The sequence below is a fragment of the Pyricularia pennisetigena genome (assembly GCF_004337985.1).
Source record: "Pyricularia pennisetigena strain Br36 chromosome Unknown Pyricularia_pennisetigena_Br36_Scf_10, whole genome shotgun sequence".
Classification (NCBI taxonomy): Eukaryota; Fungi; Ascomycota; class Sordariomycetes; order Magnaporthales; family Pyriculariaceae; genus Pyricularia; species Pyricularia pennisetigena.
Genome location: NW_021940922.1, coordinates 1,010,071 through 1,027,758, shown reverse-complemented (window position 1 = coordinate 1,027,758; position 17,688 = coordinate 1,010,071). Strand labels below are relative to the sequence as shown.

Here is a 17,688-nt window from a genome sequence, read left to right as displayed (position 1 = left end):
CATAAGAGCTCTATTTACGCCATTATTACAAGAACTCTCTCTTCAACTCCTTTTCAATATTAGCCCATAGCCCCTTCCGCAGTCTGCCCGAGAACCAATACCTCCCCTGAGCATCCTTTCCAACAACAATGAACGAGTCCCGAACCGGCTAAACCCGACGGGTCATGTAAACGTTGACAAAAGCCGGCAGAACCCGGCCGTCCACACTCTCACCTCGGGCCTCGGCGTCCGCACAGAGATCATCGCCACCCGCCGTCCTCGCGGCCGAGATCGACGTGGTAGAAGCGCGCCTGCGTCCAGTTGGAGAACATGCAGGTGTGCATCCCGACGGAGCCGCACACGCGCAGCCTCCACGGCCGCGAAGGGTCCGGCATGCAAGCGGCCTGCATCACCGCCAGCTTGCTCGGCCGTGCCCATCTCCACAATGGTCCGGCGCACCAGCGCGGCCGTCTCGGCGATCGAGTCGACGGTGCCCGGAGCCACTGCCCCGACCGTCGTGAACGCCGTCAACCCGACCGAGCAGTTGGACACCAGGACCTCGCCCTCCTCCCCGCGGCGGCAGCAGCCTCCCCGCCAGCGCCCGGCGCATGTTGTACGCGATGTTGAGCGACAGCAGCCTGCCGGGCCAGCGGGCGAGGTGCAGCGTCGCGTACCGGCTCCACCAGGCCACCAGGACGTCCCCCTCGCTCACCCAGGGCTGCGGCCCGTCGCCCTCGGGGTCTGCGGGCTGGTTGGCAGCCAGGCGTGCCAGCACGTCCTGCCGCAGGCGCGCGAGGAAGGGTTCAGGAACGCAGACGAGGCGGCTTTCGCACCCGCGGTGCCACGCGAGGTTCTCCCAGGTGCGGCGCATCACCCACAGCAGCGTGCGCAGCGGGTGTGGGTGGAAGCGCCGGCGGGCGGGACGCGGCGGCCGCGCAGCACCAGGGACCAGGCGTCCAGCACGGCGCCGAGCCCTGTGATGTCGCAGAGCGAGTGCAGGCAGCTGACCGCCACCGTGGTGCCGTCGCGAAAAGTGACCACGTGGAGTTTGAGCTGCGGCGAGCCGCAAGCGATCCATTCTCCAGAACCCCTGGGTGCGCCGGCACGCCGCGCCAGGGGGGGGGAGGGTGTCGGGATCGAGTACGACGCTCGGCTTGTCGCCGCAGAGCGCCTGAGAAGTGGGTATGTGGCGCGCAATGGGGTGATCGGCCATGCGCAGGTCGTGGTGGACGTGCGAGAAGGCTACCGCCGGGCATTCACTGCTAAAGGACGCTGGGATTTGGTACACGAGTCGTCCTTTCTATTGCTGCGTTAGCTTTGTCGCATCCAATATCTATTTTGTCCGTCTGGTCGTCGGGGGACGTGGGCTGTATACATGACGCTCGAGACGTGCGCCAAGCTTGCGCCAGCCTTCCTTGTTGACCAACTCGACGAGTCCGGCTTCCAAGACCCGGGGATCGAGCACTGGATCATATTTGAGCATGATCGTCAATACCATCTCCGCGAGCATCGACACGCTGTCAAACGTGTTCAAGGGCACGGTTTCATTCTTCTCCATGATGAGGTTTTGGTGCGCAGGCGGGAGATGTTCGATGGCCAACCTAGACAACAGATGAAATGATGAGTTGGTGTCACTTTGCTTGGCAAGCGTTAGCACTGCATGCGTATTCTTGCTCGTTCGTGTTGGAGCGCGACGGCGGTGATTTGCACCCTCGTCGCCAAGTTCAACCAGGATACTTCAAACGCACATGCCGAGAGAATCCAGATCGACACCTCCGCTCCTGATGTCATCCGGGCCGGCCGCCGAGCCCGAGAAAAGGTGAATGAGTTTCTACGCCGGGACGTGAACGGCAGTGTACCAGTGGGGCTTGCAACAAGGATCCATCCCATGGCCTGTTCGAGAATGCAATGCCTGCTGGTAACAAATTACAGGGCCTCCTTCCAAGTCTACCGGGGAAGCCTGGTGAGATACGAAAAATGCTACTGTACTATCGTGGTACGGGTGACATGTCGTGTCTCTTCCTGGATTGATACCTGGCCAGGGTCCGGAATATCAGGTCCGGCACCAGAGTAAGTAGCCTCCAAGTTTAAATTTAAAAAGGGGGAGTGCGATTAAGCACAATCACCAATGAGGAAACCCCTCCATGCGACTGAATGCAATTTGATACCCAAAACTGCTGTTGTTTACACGGTATCGATGTACAAGTAAGTACATGTCCAAAAGCCGGTAGAGTTTGCTGCTAGATATTGAACACGCCATAAAACTTCGGAACAAATCTCGTCGGCATATTCGGTTTGATATCGACCCACTGATGCCATCTTACTGTGTCTAATTTCGCTTGGGTGTAAGTGGACATGAGGTGAGAAGGACCGCGTCACATATTGCACCAATCTTATTGAGTATATCAAAAAAAAAAAAAAAAAAAAGCATAAGATTGCGCCGTGACTCTAGGCTGTATTTGCATTGGATTTGATCCGTCAACAAACGCGAATCAGGAGCAGCCTTCTGTTCAATCCTCTCGAGACAGCATACCATGTCTACACCTATAGCTCCCAGGAAGCAATCAGGCCATGACTCTGACTCTTTTATAGTAGTCATCGTCGGCGGCTCCATCTCAGGTCTTGTTCTGGCGCACGCTCTACAGCGGATGAACATTGACTATGTTCTCTTGGAAGGCAGAGGAGAATTCGCACCACAGATAGGGGCGTCGGTGGGGATCCTGCCCAACGGAGCCCGCGTGCTTGACCAGATTGGCGTGTACAGCGCCATCGAGGCCATATCGGAGCCCCTGGGCGTGTCGGGTCTTTACTACCCTGACGGTTATCGCTACCATAGTCCATACGCCAGGACCACTCACGAAAGGTACGTGCCGTCTGCCGGCTCTCTGCCGCTCCGGTTTCTAAACCAAACGCCTTTTTGTTTTGAAAACCTAGATTCGGCTACCCCATCGCGTTCCTGGAGCGCCGGGCTCTGCTCGATATCCTATAAAATGCTCTCCCCGACAAGTCAAAGGCTTTCACAAACAAGCTGGTGACGGCCGTCGAAGATCTCCCGGGTGTCGAAAAGCCAGGCAGCGTACGGGTACACTGCGCCGACGGGACCGTGTACACTGGCGATCTGGTTGTAGGTGCGGATGGCATCCACAGCAAGATCCGCAGTGAAATTTGGCGGAGGCTGGGCCCAGAAGACGTTTCTTCTGCTCTGCCTCAGAGGGAGGCTAAATGTAGGTAAAAAATAAAAGGTTTTACCTGAGGGCAAAACTAGGGAGAGGTTGACACTATCAATTCCACACATTCTTTTTCAGACATCAAAGTGGAGTTCTCATGCGTGTTTGGCATCTCGCGCGACGTCCCAGAGCTCAAGGCTGGCGAGCAGACGATGAACTTTCTCGACGGCCGAGGGGCCCTCATCGTCATCAATTCCAAGGACGATGTAGTTTTCTGGCTCCTCGTCAGGAAGATGGAGCTGTCATATACCTATGAAACCGCACCGAAGTTTGGCGAGGCTGACATTGTCAAAGCTTGCACGCCGCTGCTTGACGTTGTGGTTCAAGACGAGGGCGGCGTCACATTCCGTAAGGTCTGGACCAGCAGGACGGCCTGCAGCATGTTGGCCATGGAAGAGGCCGTCTTCCAGGCGTGGACTCATGGGAGAATGGTCTGTATTGGCGACAGCATCCACAAGGTACGATCCTTTTTTTTCTTTTTCCTTGGGTCTATTCATAACCTGCGAGCGAGCTCTTCCCTGACATGATCCCGACTTGCATATCTCCAGATGACCGTCAACTTCGGGCAGGGAGCAAACATGTGCATTGAAGATGTCGCCGTGCTTGTGAACCTGCTCCACCGGTGCCTGGCCGAGAAGGAACCAGGCGAAAAGCCGTCTGACTTGGAGGTTTCCGCACTCCTGGACCGTTTCAACAAGAACCACGTGTCAAGAGTGACTGAGGTGTGCCAAGTCTCGGAAACGGTGACAAGATTCCACGCCCGAGATGGGGCCATCAGATCTTTCGCTGCAAGATACGTCATGCCATGGATCATGGACTGGATTCAGACCAAGCCCTTCCGAATGTTTGCCGGCGGTCAGATGATCGAATTTCTCCCGGTTCCAGAAAGGGTGCTTGCAAACGCCACCTGGGGGCAGTACGCTCCGCAGGCAGCGACTGCCAGATGGCCATTGGTAGCTTCGGCTTGTGGGTTAATCTCGAGTTGCTACCTGCTTCTGGTAAACAGCAAGGGACGGGAGTCACGGGCTGTGTAGATGGGATACTGACTTAGATTGGACACATGCTGGTAGTCCTTTTAGTTTTCTGTTGACCCTAAAACCCTTGAAAAAACTAGGAGAATCAGTCTATAGTCTTGGCAAAACATGTGCAGGTAGTATCTTGCTACCAGCTCAGCTCTGTTGCTATATAGGACTATATAAAATTCCACCATCCGGGGGTCGCCATTTTTCTTCAGTGCGGAGCTGCTATCAGCATATCAGTTTTCCTTTGACTTTGCTGCAGCTTGCTGAGTCTTCTCGAAACGCTTCACATAGTACAAGGCTATCCCGTAACCGCCATCCAAGACGAAAAACGCGCAAACGAACCAGATGTAAAGCGGTGTTGCAAGCTCCTCGTGATCGGCCCTCCAGTACTTATATCGGAATATATCCTGCGGAGCCAGTACCAGCGAGCCAAAAAAAGCGGGAAAACCTGGCTCAAAAATGAGATCAATGACCCTCCCTCTAGTCTCGATCGACGGTGAAAGGGAGACGACAGGAGGCTTACCACAAAAGGTAAGAAATGCCCTTGGAATGGCCTCGAAAGAGCAGTTGACACAAGCCGCCCGTTCTCAGAAGCATCTGGCACGCATAAGCCGAATAGCCCTGCCCTACCTTGGGACCGACCTGCATGGCGAAGGCAATGTGGCCCGACGCAAAACCAACGATTGCCATGACGACCAGCTTGATGAAGTTGCGCTGCACGAGCGGCGCACATGACGGCGGTGTACATGACGCCGCAGTTGATCAGCAGGCCCGTGTAGTGGACGTAGAGCTCCAGCCCGCTGCCGAAGGGGTAGATGAAGGCGTACGTGATTTCCCACGCAAAGTTGTTGCACAGCGCCATCACCGACATGCTGTACGTGCGGTCCTTGATGGAGCGCATAATCATGCCGGCGTAGTTGGTCGTCCACCCCAGCCCCATGAGGAGCTTGCAGAGGTCCGCGATCCACTTGACCTCCAAGTACTCGGGGGGAGCGCGCGAGATGTCGTGCCTGTCCATGTTGGCGACAAGGATGCGACTGGTGGCAGTGGAGAGGAACGGGATATATTTTTGAGTAGGGGGTGTGATGTGGAATGAGGCGGAATGCGATGGGTATTGGAACAGGATCGAAACGGGGATTGCGTAGGCTTGAGGTGATTTAACCTCGGGCGTAACCTGTCAACAGACTAGATCGAAGAAGCTTTGTTAGCATTGAAGACGAGGCAACCCATATTTTGGGGCAAATTTGGAAAGGATACCCTACATGGTACGATCGTTGGTGGTCAATAATATATCAGATGATACGGGGTGCATCTGCTCCGGAGTTGGGTCTACGAGCCCAATCCAAAAAAAAAAAAAAAAAAAAAAACATGTCTTAAATTGAGTTCATTCATCCTTAAAGGTGCAATCCGGTGAAACTTTCCAGTCTGCAGACAAGCGAAAGTAAACGCCGGGGCGGCCTTAATAGTCCGCACATTCTAAAATGATAGCAGGAAAAGATCGACACAGGTATATTTCCAATCATCCTTTTCAAATACATATTATATCCACAGTTTCGCTTAAAGCCCGAAATTCGTTACCCACAGCTGGGGCGGGGGTGCCAGGTAGCCCCGCGGAGTATTCCCCTAACAACAAAGTATATTGAAAAATAAACCACAAATGGCGATACCGTGTAGAATCGAGATAAATGCCAGATATGGAAAAACCAATTGTTCATTTTTGTTTAAAAATGACATTTTTTCAACGCACGTCAGGAGAAAAACCTCCGATCTGCGTGCCGGACAGAAACTGGCGAAGGAGGCAAATCATTTGCAGTGACCACTTATTCCGCACTATAAGCTTGATGCGGATTCATCCGAAAAAATGATATATGATGTTTGAACATATTGAAAGTTGTTCCGCCGTGTGACACAGCCCTTCTCTATCCGTACTTTATTTTGACGGTGAACCAGCAGTCACTCAGCTATTGCCAATTTCAAAATGTCTACAACCAAACATGTCAACTCGTCAATGAAGGATTTGACTTGTAACCTCATTAGTCTCTCGCGATTTGACAAGTACAATCCCTTGTTTACAACATTTGCAGCAGGTGAGATCTGATATTCTGCCTCCGAGAGATGTCGATGCCTGGGGGAAAAAAGCTGGGTCAAGATCACAAAAAAAAAAAGAAGAAACAAAAAAGTACTAAAAATTCACTTGTCAAAAGTTTGGTCTGCGCTCCTCACTGGATCACAGGAGCTGCTTCGCGACAGTTCTTTATCTGCTGCGGCCGTCTTCAAGCAAACATGGCTGGTGTTTCTGGCCGCTTGCGCTTTTTGCGGCGCCGGAATGGTATGGAACGACTTGGTCGACCGCGAAATCGACGTCAATGTAGCAAGGACCAAGAGCCGACCGTTGGCAGCAGGCAAAGTGACGACCACTCAGGCCTTGGTCTGGATGCTCGTTCAAACGGTTGTTTCCCTGGCCATCATGGATATATTTCTTGACGGAAAGGACGTGTAAGCCATTGATCCCCTTGCGACCTGTTACATTATAATTCCAGCTTAGCTTTGCTGATTTAACCGAGCTACAAAGCTGGCCTAACTTTATTCCTGTCTGTCTGGCCACCATCCTCTACCCCTTCGGCAAAAGGCCATTCGCTCTCAAGCTCGGCATTTATCCGCAGTACTTCTTGGGCTTCACAATCGCCTGGCCGGCCGTGATTGGCCGCGCCGCGATAAGCGGACGCCACGAAGAGTTTTTGGAAATCTTGCAGCGGACCCTTCCGCTTTTCGTCGTGGTTTTCTTCTGGACTCTTTACCTTAACACTGCCTACAGCTACCAGGATGTGGCCGACGACCGCAAGATGAAGGTCAACTCGATGTACAACCTATTGGGTGACGGCAAGATCCACCTGCTGCTTGCCATACTAGTTGCTCCCATCATCGTATACACCCCTCTGTGCCTCGCTCGGTTTCGTTCGGCCTGGCTCTGGCTCGCTTGGATGTGCGTTTGGGTTTGGGAGTTGAGTAGGCAACTGGCTCAGTTTGACGGCAAAAATCCCGCGACTGGCGGCACTTTGCACAGGAGCAACTTCATTCTGGGAGCCTGGACAATCGCCGCTTGCGTTGTCGAAGTTTTTTTGCGCGCCTATTCACGTTAGTTTCGTAAAACCTCACTTTTTTTTTTCTTTTTCTTTGGAATGTCACAAAGTTAAAATGGGACAGGGGTTCCGGAGCTTTTGAACCTGGTGATTCAACGTTTGCTATCAGCCCAGGTCCAGGGTCGTATGGATATGGTGGAGAGACAGTGACAGCTGTGCAACAACGGGATAAGCGAGGTCTCTGTAGGGCTACGCAAATTCAAGCCTGTCCTCGCCTGGCATCATCCATGCATGTGTCACTCCAAATGAATGCCTCGCGTGTAGAGGCTGGAGTCTTGAGTTTGAATTTAATAACACCCAAAATCAGTTCCAACCTGTTCTAGGTTTCCGCGCGTTGTGTCGCAAACCCCGAGCTTCAAAAGCCGACTGCAATATCAACCCAAATCCAAGTAAAAGTATCTGTCACACGTCTATCATGTACTGCCAGCGAAAGGAACCCAAAAATTCTGATTGAAAAAGTCCCATCAACCGCGCTTGAGCGCAAGGCGTGCTTTTACCTCAAAAATTCGCTCTGCGTACCTACTTATGTGCAAGGATTCACCATGACATTCCAACCGCCCTACCACAAGGATCTTTGGCTGCCTACCAAGCAATTGCTGCCAACGACATATCGCTGGAGTCTCAAAAAGAAAAGGTTACTGCAGCTTATACCAATAGATCAATTCACAATGCTATATCTAATTGGGGATGGCAGCATGAACAGGTTCTCAAGGCCCCCATCGATTATTTACTGGGTGTTCCCGGCAAAGATGTGCGCGGCAGGATGATAGATGCCTTTAACCAATGGCTGCAAGTCCCAGCTCACCAATTGAACGTCATCAAGGAGATAATCACCCTGCTGCACACTGCATCGCTGCTGTAAGTCACAGGCCCCCGGGTAACTGCGCTGCGAATTTTTGTCACTGCGCAGACGATCAACTCGGCCAACTACGCCTATTTTCTGGCCCAGCAGGAGATCCTCAAGCTGGAAAACCTGCACGCCTTCGAGATCTACACGGAGGAGCTCTTGAACCTGCACCGCGGACAAGGGCTGGACATTTACTGGCGGGACACGTCCCTCTGCCCGACCGAGGACGAGTACTTTATCATGGTCTGCAACAAGACAGGCGGGCTTTTCCGACTCGCTGTGAGGCTGATGCAGCTCTGTGGCAGCTCGGATCGGTACGTCTTTCTTTTTGAAGCAAGAAATTTGAACTTTTGTTTTTTTTTTTTTTTTTTTTTTTTTTTTTTTTTGGACAGGCGCAGCTAATTAAGCTCCTGCTTCGGCTGCAGCGACTATGTCCCGTTTGTCAACGTTCTCGGCATCATATTTCAGGTTCAGGACGACTACCTCAACCTGCAGTCGGAGCAATACGCCAAGAACAAGGGCTTTGGCGAGGACCTGAGCGAGGGCAAGTTCTCGTTCCCCATCATCCACAGCATCCGGGGGGAGCGGTCTGGCAGCATCCAGCTGCGCAGCATCCTGCAGCAGCGCACCGAGGACGAGGCGGTCAAGCTCTTGGCCGTTTCGCTGATCGAGCAGTCCGGATCCTTTGAGCACACGCGCCGCACCGTCGAGCGCCTGGCCCTCGAGGCGAGGCAAGCTCTGGAGGCGGTCGACAGGGGCGACCTAGGCCTCAGGCGGAAGCACGAGCTCGTCGTCGATCAGATTCTAAACATGGTCGGTTTAGAAGGGAGCAAGCTGTTTTCCGACCCGAGCCCCTCCGCCCGGTCCTCTTCTTCCAGGGCTCTCTCGAATGGAAACTCTGCTTAAATCGAAAGTGAGGGGCCATTTTACTGTAGTGGCCAGGCTTTATGGGTTGCTGAAACTGCGTCGGCCCGAAAACAGTCACCGAGAGGAACTGTAGACTGTATATGCAACGTGTTGATTTTATCTTAGCAATTTATGCAGTTGTATTATTAGAAAAGCCAGCGAGCAAGCTGGTAAAAGTACATGTGAAGATGGCATGTTAATACGTCATTTTAGTTATTATGCCACATGCGGTGTGATTTTATTTAAAAACTGCTGTTGTCTAATGTTACAAGACAGTAGTGTTAAAAGCTTTGGGACAAACCGCTGCGACGGAAAACTACCGGTCCAGGGAGAGACTCCAGTTGATAGTGGGTTTGAACCCCTGTGCGTGTGGAGAAGTCTGCATGCATGACGGCAGGATCATTAAGCTTCCGGCAGGAAAGAACACGCAATATACCTCGAACCCACTCGTTTACCTCTACCCAATGTCCATTTCCCGGGGCCGAGTATCTGCTCCTCCTTTACTGCGACCCACCCGTAAGGTTTGACCGGAGGGTTTCCTACGGTGGGTGGTATGGGTAAAAATCAACAACAACCCTAACGATTGTATGATTTGGTTGTAGCAGTAGTAATATTTCCCCATCAGGCTGCCCAACTATATGCGGGGCTCAACTTAAGAATACTCACCCGAACAGTTATTGCTGCGTAAACAAGCAAAGTTCATCTCTGTGCAGGGGGACTGGTTTTTCGTCGCCAGGAACCGTAATATGTGATCAGCCGTTCCCATATAAGGTATTAAAAGAAACTAAATAATATAGCTCAGCTTCTTACATTCTTTGACCCTGATATCCCCTTAAACATAGTTATAAGATTCCACTGTTTTGCTCAATCATTGGAACATGCGATAAAACCTTTCACGCTTTGCAAATTGGCTGCGTTTTAAAGTATCAGCTGTTCAAAGATTTCGCATGAAAATATATATGTGCGTAAATAAAACAAAGAATTAGGACAAGTATTCTGATAAAGTGATAATATCCCCAAGGACAAATTCAGTGATGTTCCAGTTTTATTTGAAGCTGATCAATACTTGCAAACAGCCGGTTCTTTTTCGTCATACCAACTTTGCGATTGACCAGTCCCTCGGGGAAGTCGGCCCCTAGGTTGTGCCTTCCAACATTCTGTGATAAATGTCAAATCATACATATATGCGTAGACCAAACCATAATCCCCAAATTTAATACAATTTTCACCCTTAAAACCACCTTGACCATCGCGAATTGTGATTCTACACCCATTATACTTAGGTGGGGTATCCGTTTCGGTGGCGATAGCAGCTTGGGCGATAGCAGTTTGGGCGAAAGCAGTTTGGGCGATAACCAGGGTGGTTATAAAAAAACGAATCGGTGCGAAATGCATATTAGCAAGGTGAAATGAAGTGTAGGAGCTGTTTTACTGGTTTAATGTGGTTTGTTTTACGGTTAAATGTTAGATAAGACGTAAAAAAAAAAAAGGAAACATAAAAACGTATTATAGCAAAGCAGGTAAAGTTGAAATGAATACGGAATTTAAGGTGGATCGGGTAAAAATAAAAAATCAAACAATTGTAATTATGTCGTGTTAATCGATAACCGATAGATTGATATCGAAATTTGGTAAATTTTATAATCTCGCACCGTCTTTATATATTAAAAGCTAAGTTCGTATTTTTATTTATTTTGTTCCCTCGTCTATTTATTATATGTTTGTGGCATTGCCGAGACCCATTTATTGCGCGATAAAATTTCTTTTTCGGTATAATGCATAAATTATGCAACCGATTGCATTTAATTAATATTTGTAAAGTTGTTATCGTTGGGATAAAAATAATTTTGGTAATTAGGTTAGGTTCCCCGGTTAAATAGTGTTGTATATGCGACGGGAGGTGTTGTACAGTAGTCTCAGTGCTCGGACTAGACCCCCCTGCTTCGCAGTGGGGACCGAACGGTCCATGTACCTTTCAGCCACATGGCTTTTCGACCAATTACATTGGCCGAAAAGAACGCGCTCGTTCTAACGTTCTTTGGATGGACCCACAGGTACATTGCAAAGCTGCAATTGAGCCACGCTCAATTGTGGAGCTCTGGGCTTCAGGGATGAGCCCTGAGACTAGTTGTACAGGGGGTTGCATGCGCGCAGCTTAGGGGTTTACTAATATACGAGGGTATAGGATGCTATCCTGACAGAGTGCAGTGCTAGTCTCAGGGCTCATCCTAGAACGAACGCTCCGCAATCGATCCACTTCGTGGCTCAATTGCGGCATTGGTTGTACCTGTAGGTCAGGTCCACCCAACGATCGCGCTCGTTCTAAGCGCGATCTCTTCGGCCAATGCAATTGGTCGAAAAGCCATATGGCTGAAAGGTACATGGTGTGAACATGGCTAGCGCAGGGCTAATTATATTAGCTACCCTGCATTATCTTATAACGGCTAGCACGGGCTACTTCTATTAGTCACCCTGCATCGAATGAATAAATAAATAACAAATAAAACGTATACGCGTTTATACACACAAAGCTTTATATATCACGTCTTTGTTCATAGTTTCAACAACAAAACAAATACGTCATATATAATCTAGCTTAATGGTATAATACACGTACCATAATCTATATCATATATACGTTATTGAAATGCGTAGGTTCGAATCCCGTTATCGTCGCATATTTTCTGTGCATGCATAAGCATAATAGTAGTCTCAGGGCTTATCCCTGAAGCCCAAAGCTCCACAATTGATCCACTCCGTTCGCTTCGCTCCACTTCGTGGCTCAATTACGGCTTTGCAATGTAGTTGTGGGTCCATCCAAAGAACGTTTTGGTTCAGGTCTGAGGACAACTTGTCGATTTTCGCCGTTCATGGCGGTATTTTTGGCCTTTTTTCGACCGACACTCCCTTATTATTCCACAACCACGCAAAATATCAAAAAAAGAAAATATCGTTGAAAATAGCGTTTATTACCTCTATTAGCAGCGATTTGATTTATTTTATTATTTGTTATAACGGCCGAATTGGATACCACCTGCCCTTAATCCGTTCATGGGGGTATTGTTTTTTTCGATTTTTTTTTTTTTGATTTTCGATTTTTTTGATATTATTTTTAATTTTTCATCAAATTTTATACTTTTTGCACGTGGAGGGTCGTATATATATATATATATATATATATATATATATATATATATACCGTGATAGTAAATTTTGATGTATATATTGCCTTATATAAGCAGTTGAATAAGCGGATAGGCAAAATATATATTTTGCATATATAATTTACAATCGAAACTTGTTTATATTTTTACCAATTTTAACGATAATGAAACCAAAATTTCAGGGACTGGATTACGTATATAAGCAAACGTCCAAGCCTTACCCTACTTATTATATTGGCTAGAAAAGCTTTTTTATAATAAAAAATATTTAATATATATTTTATAAATCTTTTTGCTCTATTTTATTAACTTTATATTATTTTTGTTTTGCAGCCAGACTTTATAGCTTTTGCGCGTGGGGGATGACATATAAGCATATAGTATAATACCTCAGCTTGGTACATATATCAGATTATATAAAGGGTTAAATATACAGATAGGTAAAGTATATTTAATTTTGCATATAATTTACAATCGAAACGCTTTTATATTTTTACCAATTTTGATATTAACCAAACCAAAGTTTTCAAGCGTTCATTACGTGTATAAGCGAACGTCAATGTTTGATCCCATTTTCAATACCCGCTTTCGTTATTTCTTTATATAAACAAATGCTAAATTTGTGTTATTTTTATATTTTTTGCTTTATTTAATTGAATAAAATTAATGAAAAAAATGTTAAAAACATTTATTTTGAAATAGATATTAGAATAAATATACTAAAGTTTTTCCCAGTTCTACCAATGTTTGTGTAAATTATTCAATTTTTAATCAAATTATTAATTAATATAAAAATATCCCTAAAATTTTTATGTCATTTGGCAATTGCATGCACTTTGCAGTGTTAGGTCCGCTACGCTATAAATACTGTAACTAATTTTTAAATTGGTAATATTTAAAGCTATTTAAAATAAAAATTGGATATAATGAAAAACTACATGTTTTAATTAATACTCAAACATTTTTCCAAATATACTGCTTACAGAAACATAGTCACGAGGAGAAAAATCACCAAGTTCCAATGAATCCAACGCAGGTTATTCTATATTTTTATAATTTTTATTTATTATTTTATTCGAATATTTAATTGTATACCATAATTATACCATTTTATTTTACTATTATCGTGCGATTAGATTGTTTATACCCGCTATAAACGGCAAAATGCGACAAATTATCCTTATATTAAATAAACAATTACTATTAATATTGCAGCATTAGGTATATTATTAGTAATACCGCTATAAACGGCGAAATGCGACAAGATGTCCTCAAACTAGAACGAGCGCGATCTTTTCGGCCAATGTAATTGGTCGAAAAACCATGTGGCTAAAAGGTACATGGAACGTTCGGTCCCTACTGCGAAGCAGGGGGGTCTAGTCTAAGCACTGAGACTAGCATAATAGGCCGTTAGGCTCAATGGGCCGTTAGGCTCAATAGGTCGGCAGGTCAGTCACATGAATAAGGCCAAATCATGTGACGTGACCCCGTATTCCGGACATCCGGATCGAAGATCTGCACTTACGGATTCGAACACGTAATTCACAACTTGACCTTGAATTTATTACCTTTATAACCTTCATCGATTTAACGATTTAACGAATCGATTGTGCAACAATAATATGTCATTTCTATTACCTGCTAGCAGACAGTTATCTGCCATTTTAACGTTCCATCAGCCTTATACGTGATCCACTTTTCCCCGCGTTCAAGATTAAGCTTATTCTATTTCGTAACCTCCTCACACATGTAGCCCTCGGTCCCCACTGCGAAGCAGGAGGGTCTGGTCTGAGCACTGAGACTAGCCTGAACGCGGGTGAATTTTGCCTGAATAGCCTGAGCAAAAGCGGGGCGAACCACGTGGTAGATGCCAGGGATGTAGTGGTCCAGATTCGGCGCAGATAACAATGAATGGAGGCTTGTGGAACATAGTAAAAGCGGTTTTTAAGCCAGGATAGCCCAGACACGGATCAATCACATTAGGTTCTCGCCAAATCCTATCTTATCAATCCCGATAGAATATTTGTCCCACCGACTTGAACTAACGCACACCATGAATTCATATGGGAAGGGCTATTCTAGGCCTCAGATGGCGACAGAGATTTTTGGACGCTCCCAACGTTGACCCAGCGTTTCCGACCACGTGAGGCCGAGATCTACCCACTGCAACATGAATTTTACATAACTGCACTACACAGGTACTTAATAGTGAGTCCACAACAAAAAGAGTAACCCCTAGTACGCTTATCTTGCGGTCGAAGATCCGTTAGAGCTGACGGGGTAAGCGATGATGAGGGATTCCTGTAGTGGTGCGTTGTAGGTAAGGATTTCTTCGATGTGGTAACCTGCGTCCCGGAGGAGTTCGAACCACTCGGGCCTCGTCCTCTTCTTACCAGCAATCGATGCCAGCATTATAAAGTCGAGCTGACACAGAATCCTGCCGGCGTTCTGGTCGGGCACCAGGATGTCGTCGATTACCAAGCGAGAGTCAGGGGCAAAGGCGAGCGCCAGGGTCTTGAGCATCTTGACGCACTCGGCGTCGGGGAGGCCATGGAGCACGTTGCGCAGGTAGTAGAACTTGGCGCCTGCAGCGGGACATGCATTGGGTGGTAAAAGTCAGAATTGAACCTTGGGACAAAAAAACACACACAGCACTGCCTAGTTTCGGCTTACCCTTAATTGGCTGCGGGTCGGTGAAGTTGTGGACCGTGGGCTCGACCCCGCCCGGCAGCGGATCGGTCAGTCGCTTGATGGTGATCTCCATGTCCTGCAGTGCCACGCGGCCCGGCACTTTGGAGAATCGCTCCCTCCATCGGATGGCCTGGTGGCCCATGCCACCGCCAACGTCCACAAAAAGGTACCGGCCGGGGTCCGTGAACTTGACGGGGTCCACGGGAGGAAACACGTCCAGCCAGTCCCCTTCGTTCGGGGTAAGCTTCATGGCGTACTGCATGAACCCCTGCAGCTTTGGGTTCTGGGCCAGATACTCGTAGCAGCTCAGCTCTGTACCGAAAGCCTTTTGGAACACACCGTTATGGATGTCGTTGATGTCGTTGTAGTTGTGCTCCGCCAGGGTGTCCGGGAGAAACTGGAACGTGCGGTCATGGATGTCAAATCTAGTCAGGCCCATGTCAGCTCCAAGAATCCAGGACATGTGCCCACTATCCACCGCTTTCCAGTAAAACTCACAAAAGGTGCACGCCAGACTCGAGCCATTGTCCCGCAATTTGTTTGGTGATTTGCTCTGCCGAGTACAAGTCCTTGTCGTTCTGCTTAACGATGCTAACGGAAGCTAGCATGCGCAAAATACGACCTGGAATCATAGTTTAATGCTCCAAGTCCACAGGAAAATATTGTCGCTTTCTCCTCAAGAGCTTTGTCCTCAAGAGCATGACTAATCGTGCTACCTACCGAGAAGACCGGGCGAGCACCTAAGCTTGTCCGCCAGCGAGCTGCAAGACAACGGGGTCGGGCTGTCGACCAGTGCCTTGAAAAACCCAGTGTCAACTCCGACGCGGACGCAGGAGAGCGTGAGATGCTAAATTCGACACAAATAGCGGACGCACTATGAATTTAGCAGGCACTCCCTCATCGAGTCATCGAAAAGAGTTGGGGCAAACTTGCCGAGCCGGACAGTCTGAGAAGCGTCTCGTTGGGCTTTTCAATGCGCATCAAGCATTCTGGCATGAACTTCTCAAGCTTGTACCGCTCCTCAGCACCCAGAGATGCAGCGAGGGTTCCCACTTGGTCCAACAAGGCGTGGATTTGCTGCAGTGCATTGCTGGACGACATGATGCTTCTTGCCTAGGGAGTTGAGCGTGGTACAGACCTGAGTCGGGACTCGACGACCGTGTCGTAAGCCGCCATGCGGTGGCTGCCGTGTCCGTTGATGGGCGGCACCAGCCGCAGGGTCTCGTTGATGCAGACGTTGAGGAGCGGCTGCTGCAGCACGGCGAGACAGGTCATGTCGTCCTGGGAGGGGAAGCAGACGCGGAGGCTGACCTGAAGACGGCGGTACAGATCCGGCCTGGAGAGGAGGTGGTAGAAGAGAGAGCCGAGAGGGTCACGTTGGTGCTGTCAAACCCGCCTGCCCTGTAAAGAATAAAAAAAAGAAAAAAAAATCAAAAAAATCGAATCCGATTAATAAGCCATCACCCATGAACGATGCAGAATTATTGGGGTCTCATCTTACAGGAGGATGGCAATGTTACTGTGTAATTCTTTAGGTGTCAAATTTCCCGCTCCGCCACCCTCCAAGATTGCAGTCAGAAACAGTGAGAAACGACTTTTCGCTGCGTGGTCCTGTCACAAAGCTATTTATTGTCTTGTCAGCTTCCCTTACGTGTCCCATGCGTACACGATGATGAAATGAGGCAGAGAACAGCTACCTATCCAGTTCTTTCTTCCCTAGAATCTCCCTTTTGGAATTCAGCAATTTACCCAAGCCTTCAACGCAAAACATGCTGGCCGATCCCACTATCGGAATCATGGCCACGTGCTGGAAGAGCTCCATGAAAGGGGCAAATCGGGCGTGGGCCCTCTTTATATGTTCCTGGTCGTCTGTATGATGCAGTTAGTTGACGAACGACTGATCTGCTAATCTGGTCGACAGACCAGCTCATCTTACCTAAATGTTGCACGGAAAGGATATTGGGAGCCTTGAAGGCCACCTGCACCAGCATCTGCTCTGTTGTGCCCTTCTTGGTGAAGTCATTCCAGGCGTGTGACGAGTCATGGATAGCTTTCATTGCAGCCTCGGTACAGAATGATTAGCTCGTTGGGAGCGACACGAACCACGGGACCTGACAACAGCACAACAGATTTCAGTCCTTCCAATGCAAGAGCAAATCAGTAACCAAATGAGTAAAGCCTGGCGTACCATAATACCGGTGCAGCTGCTGAATGTCCTTGTTGAAACGACGCCCGGCCACCGCACGCACAATCCAGAGCTATAACAGCAGGCAGTCAGGCGGCGGTCAGCTAAGGCCCTCCATTTCTTTCAAGTAAAACCGAGTGGAAGGTGCAGACTAACAGGCGATGTTATCGCCAGGAATGGTCCCTTGACGTGAGCCAAGGGATGGAAACAGTAATTATTACTTGTTAAAAAGGGTCGATTTATTGGGCCATTCCAACCCCTGCCGAGCCAGGGGAAGCGCATGCAACAACCCTATTTGGACCCCCGGGCAGTGATCCGGCAGCTTTTTACGGTCTCCATTACGGGCCCGGCGGAAGAAATGCCGGAAATTGCAATGGCTATCCACACGCCAAAGGGTACGCCATCTTGGATCACATCACAAAGGCACTGCGGGCAGGCGAACCAAACTCTATTACCCTCTTTACTACCTGCCCTAGTTGGCTTTGAATGATACATTGCGAGCAAATAACTGGTGAGCTCCCCTGACC

General features: G+C 48.6%; 5 protein-coding genes across 5 annotated transcripts; 2 read left to right on the top strand and 3 right to left on the bottom strand.

The window, feature by feature from the left end:
• Nucleotides 1–25: 25 nt before the first annotated feature.
• PpBr36_10631 (uncharacterized protein) lies at nucleotides 26–1,537 on the bottom strand (the record flags this gene model as incomplete). The annotated part of the gene is given in 4 exon segments (XM_029897741.1): nucleotides 26–148; nucleotides 214–482; nucleotides 493–1,279; nucleotides 1,355–1,537. The coding sequence occupies 4 exon segments, from the start codon at nucleotides 1,535–1,537 to the stop codon at nucleotides 26–28; spliced, it is 1,362 nt and encodes a 453-aa protein (XP_029744047.1).
• Nucleotides 425–4,240, top strand: PpBr36_10630 (uncharacterized protein; the record flags this gene model as incomplete). The annotated part of the gene is made up of 5 exons (XM_029897740.1): nucleotides 425–1,157; nucleotides 2,572–2,842; nucleotides 3,055–3,203; nucleotides 3,285–3,664; nucleotides 3,755–4,240. 5 exons carry the CDS (start codon nucleotides 425–427, stop codon nucleotides 4,238–4,240), a joined length of 2,019 nt encoding a protein of 672 aa, XP_029744046.1.
• A 221-nt stretch (nucleotides 4,241–4,461) lies between these two features.
• Nucleotides 4,462–5,246, bottom strand: PpBr36_10629 (uncharacterized protein; the record flags this gene model as incomplete). The annotated part of the gene is made up of 2 exons (XM_029897739.1): nucleotides 4,462–4,635; nucleotides 4,899–5,246. The coding sequence occupies 2 exons, from the start codon at nucleotides 5,244–5,246 to the stop codon at nucleotides 4,462–4,464; spliced, it is 522 nt and encodes a 173-aa protein (XP_029743931.1).
• On the top strand, nucleotides 4,875–9,121 carry PpBr36_10628 (uncharacterized protein; the record flags this gene model as incomplete). Its single annotated transcript, XM_029897738.1, has 3 exons — nucleotides 4,875–5,301; nucleotides 8,238–8,529; nucleotides 8,641–9,121. 3 exons carry the CDS (start codon nucleotides 4,875–4,877, stop codon nucleotides 9,119–9,121), a joined length of 1,200 nt encoding a protein of 399 aa, XP_029743932.1.
• Nucleotides 9,122–14,529: 5,408 nt separating this feature from the next.
• PpBr36_10627 (uncharacterized protein) lies at nucleotides 14,530–17,033 on the bottom strand (the record flags this gene model as incomplete). Its single annotated transcript, XM_029897737.1, has 6 exons — nucleotides 14,530–14,870; nucleotides 14,959–15,401; nucleotides 15,475–15,567; nucleotides 16,115–16,312; nucleotides 16,746–16,845; nucleotides 16,913–17,033. The coding sequence occupies 6 exons, from the start codon at nucleotides 17,031–17,033 to the stop codon at nucleotides 14,530–14,532; spliced, it is 1,296 nt and encodes a 431-aa protein (XP_029743935.1).
• Between the last annotated feature and the right edge of the window lie 655 nt (nucleotides 17,034–17,688).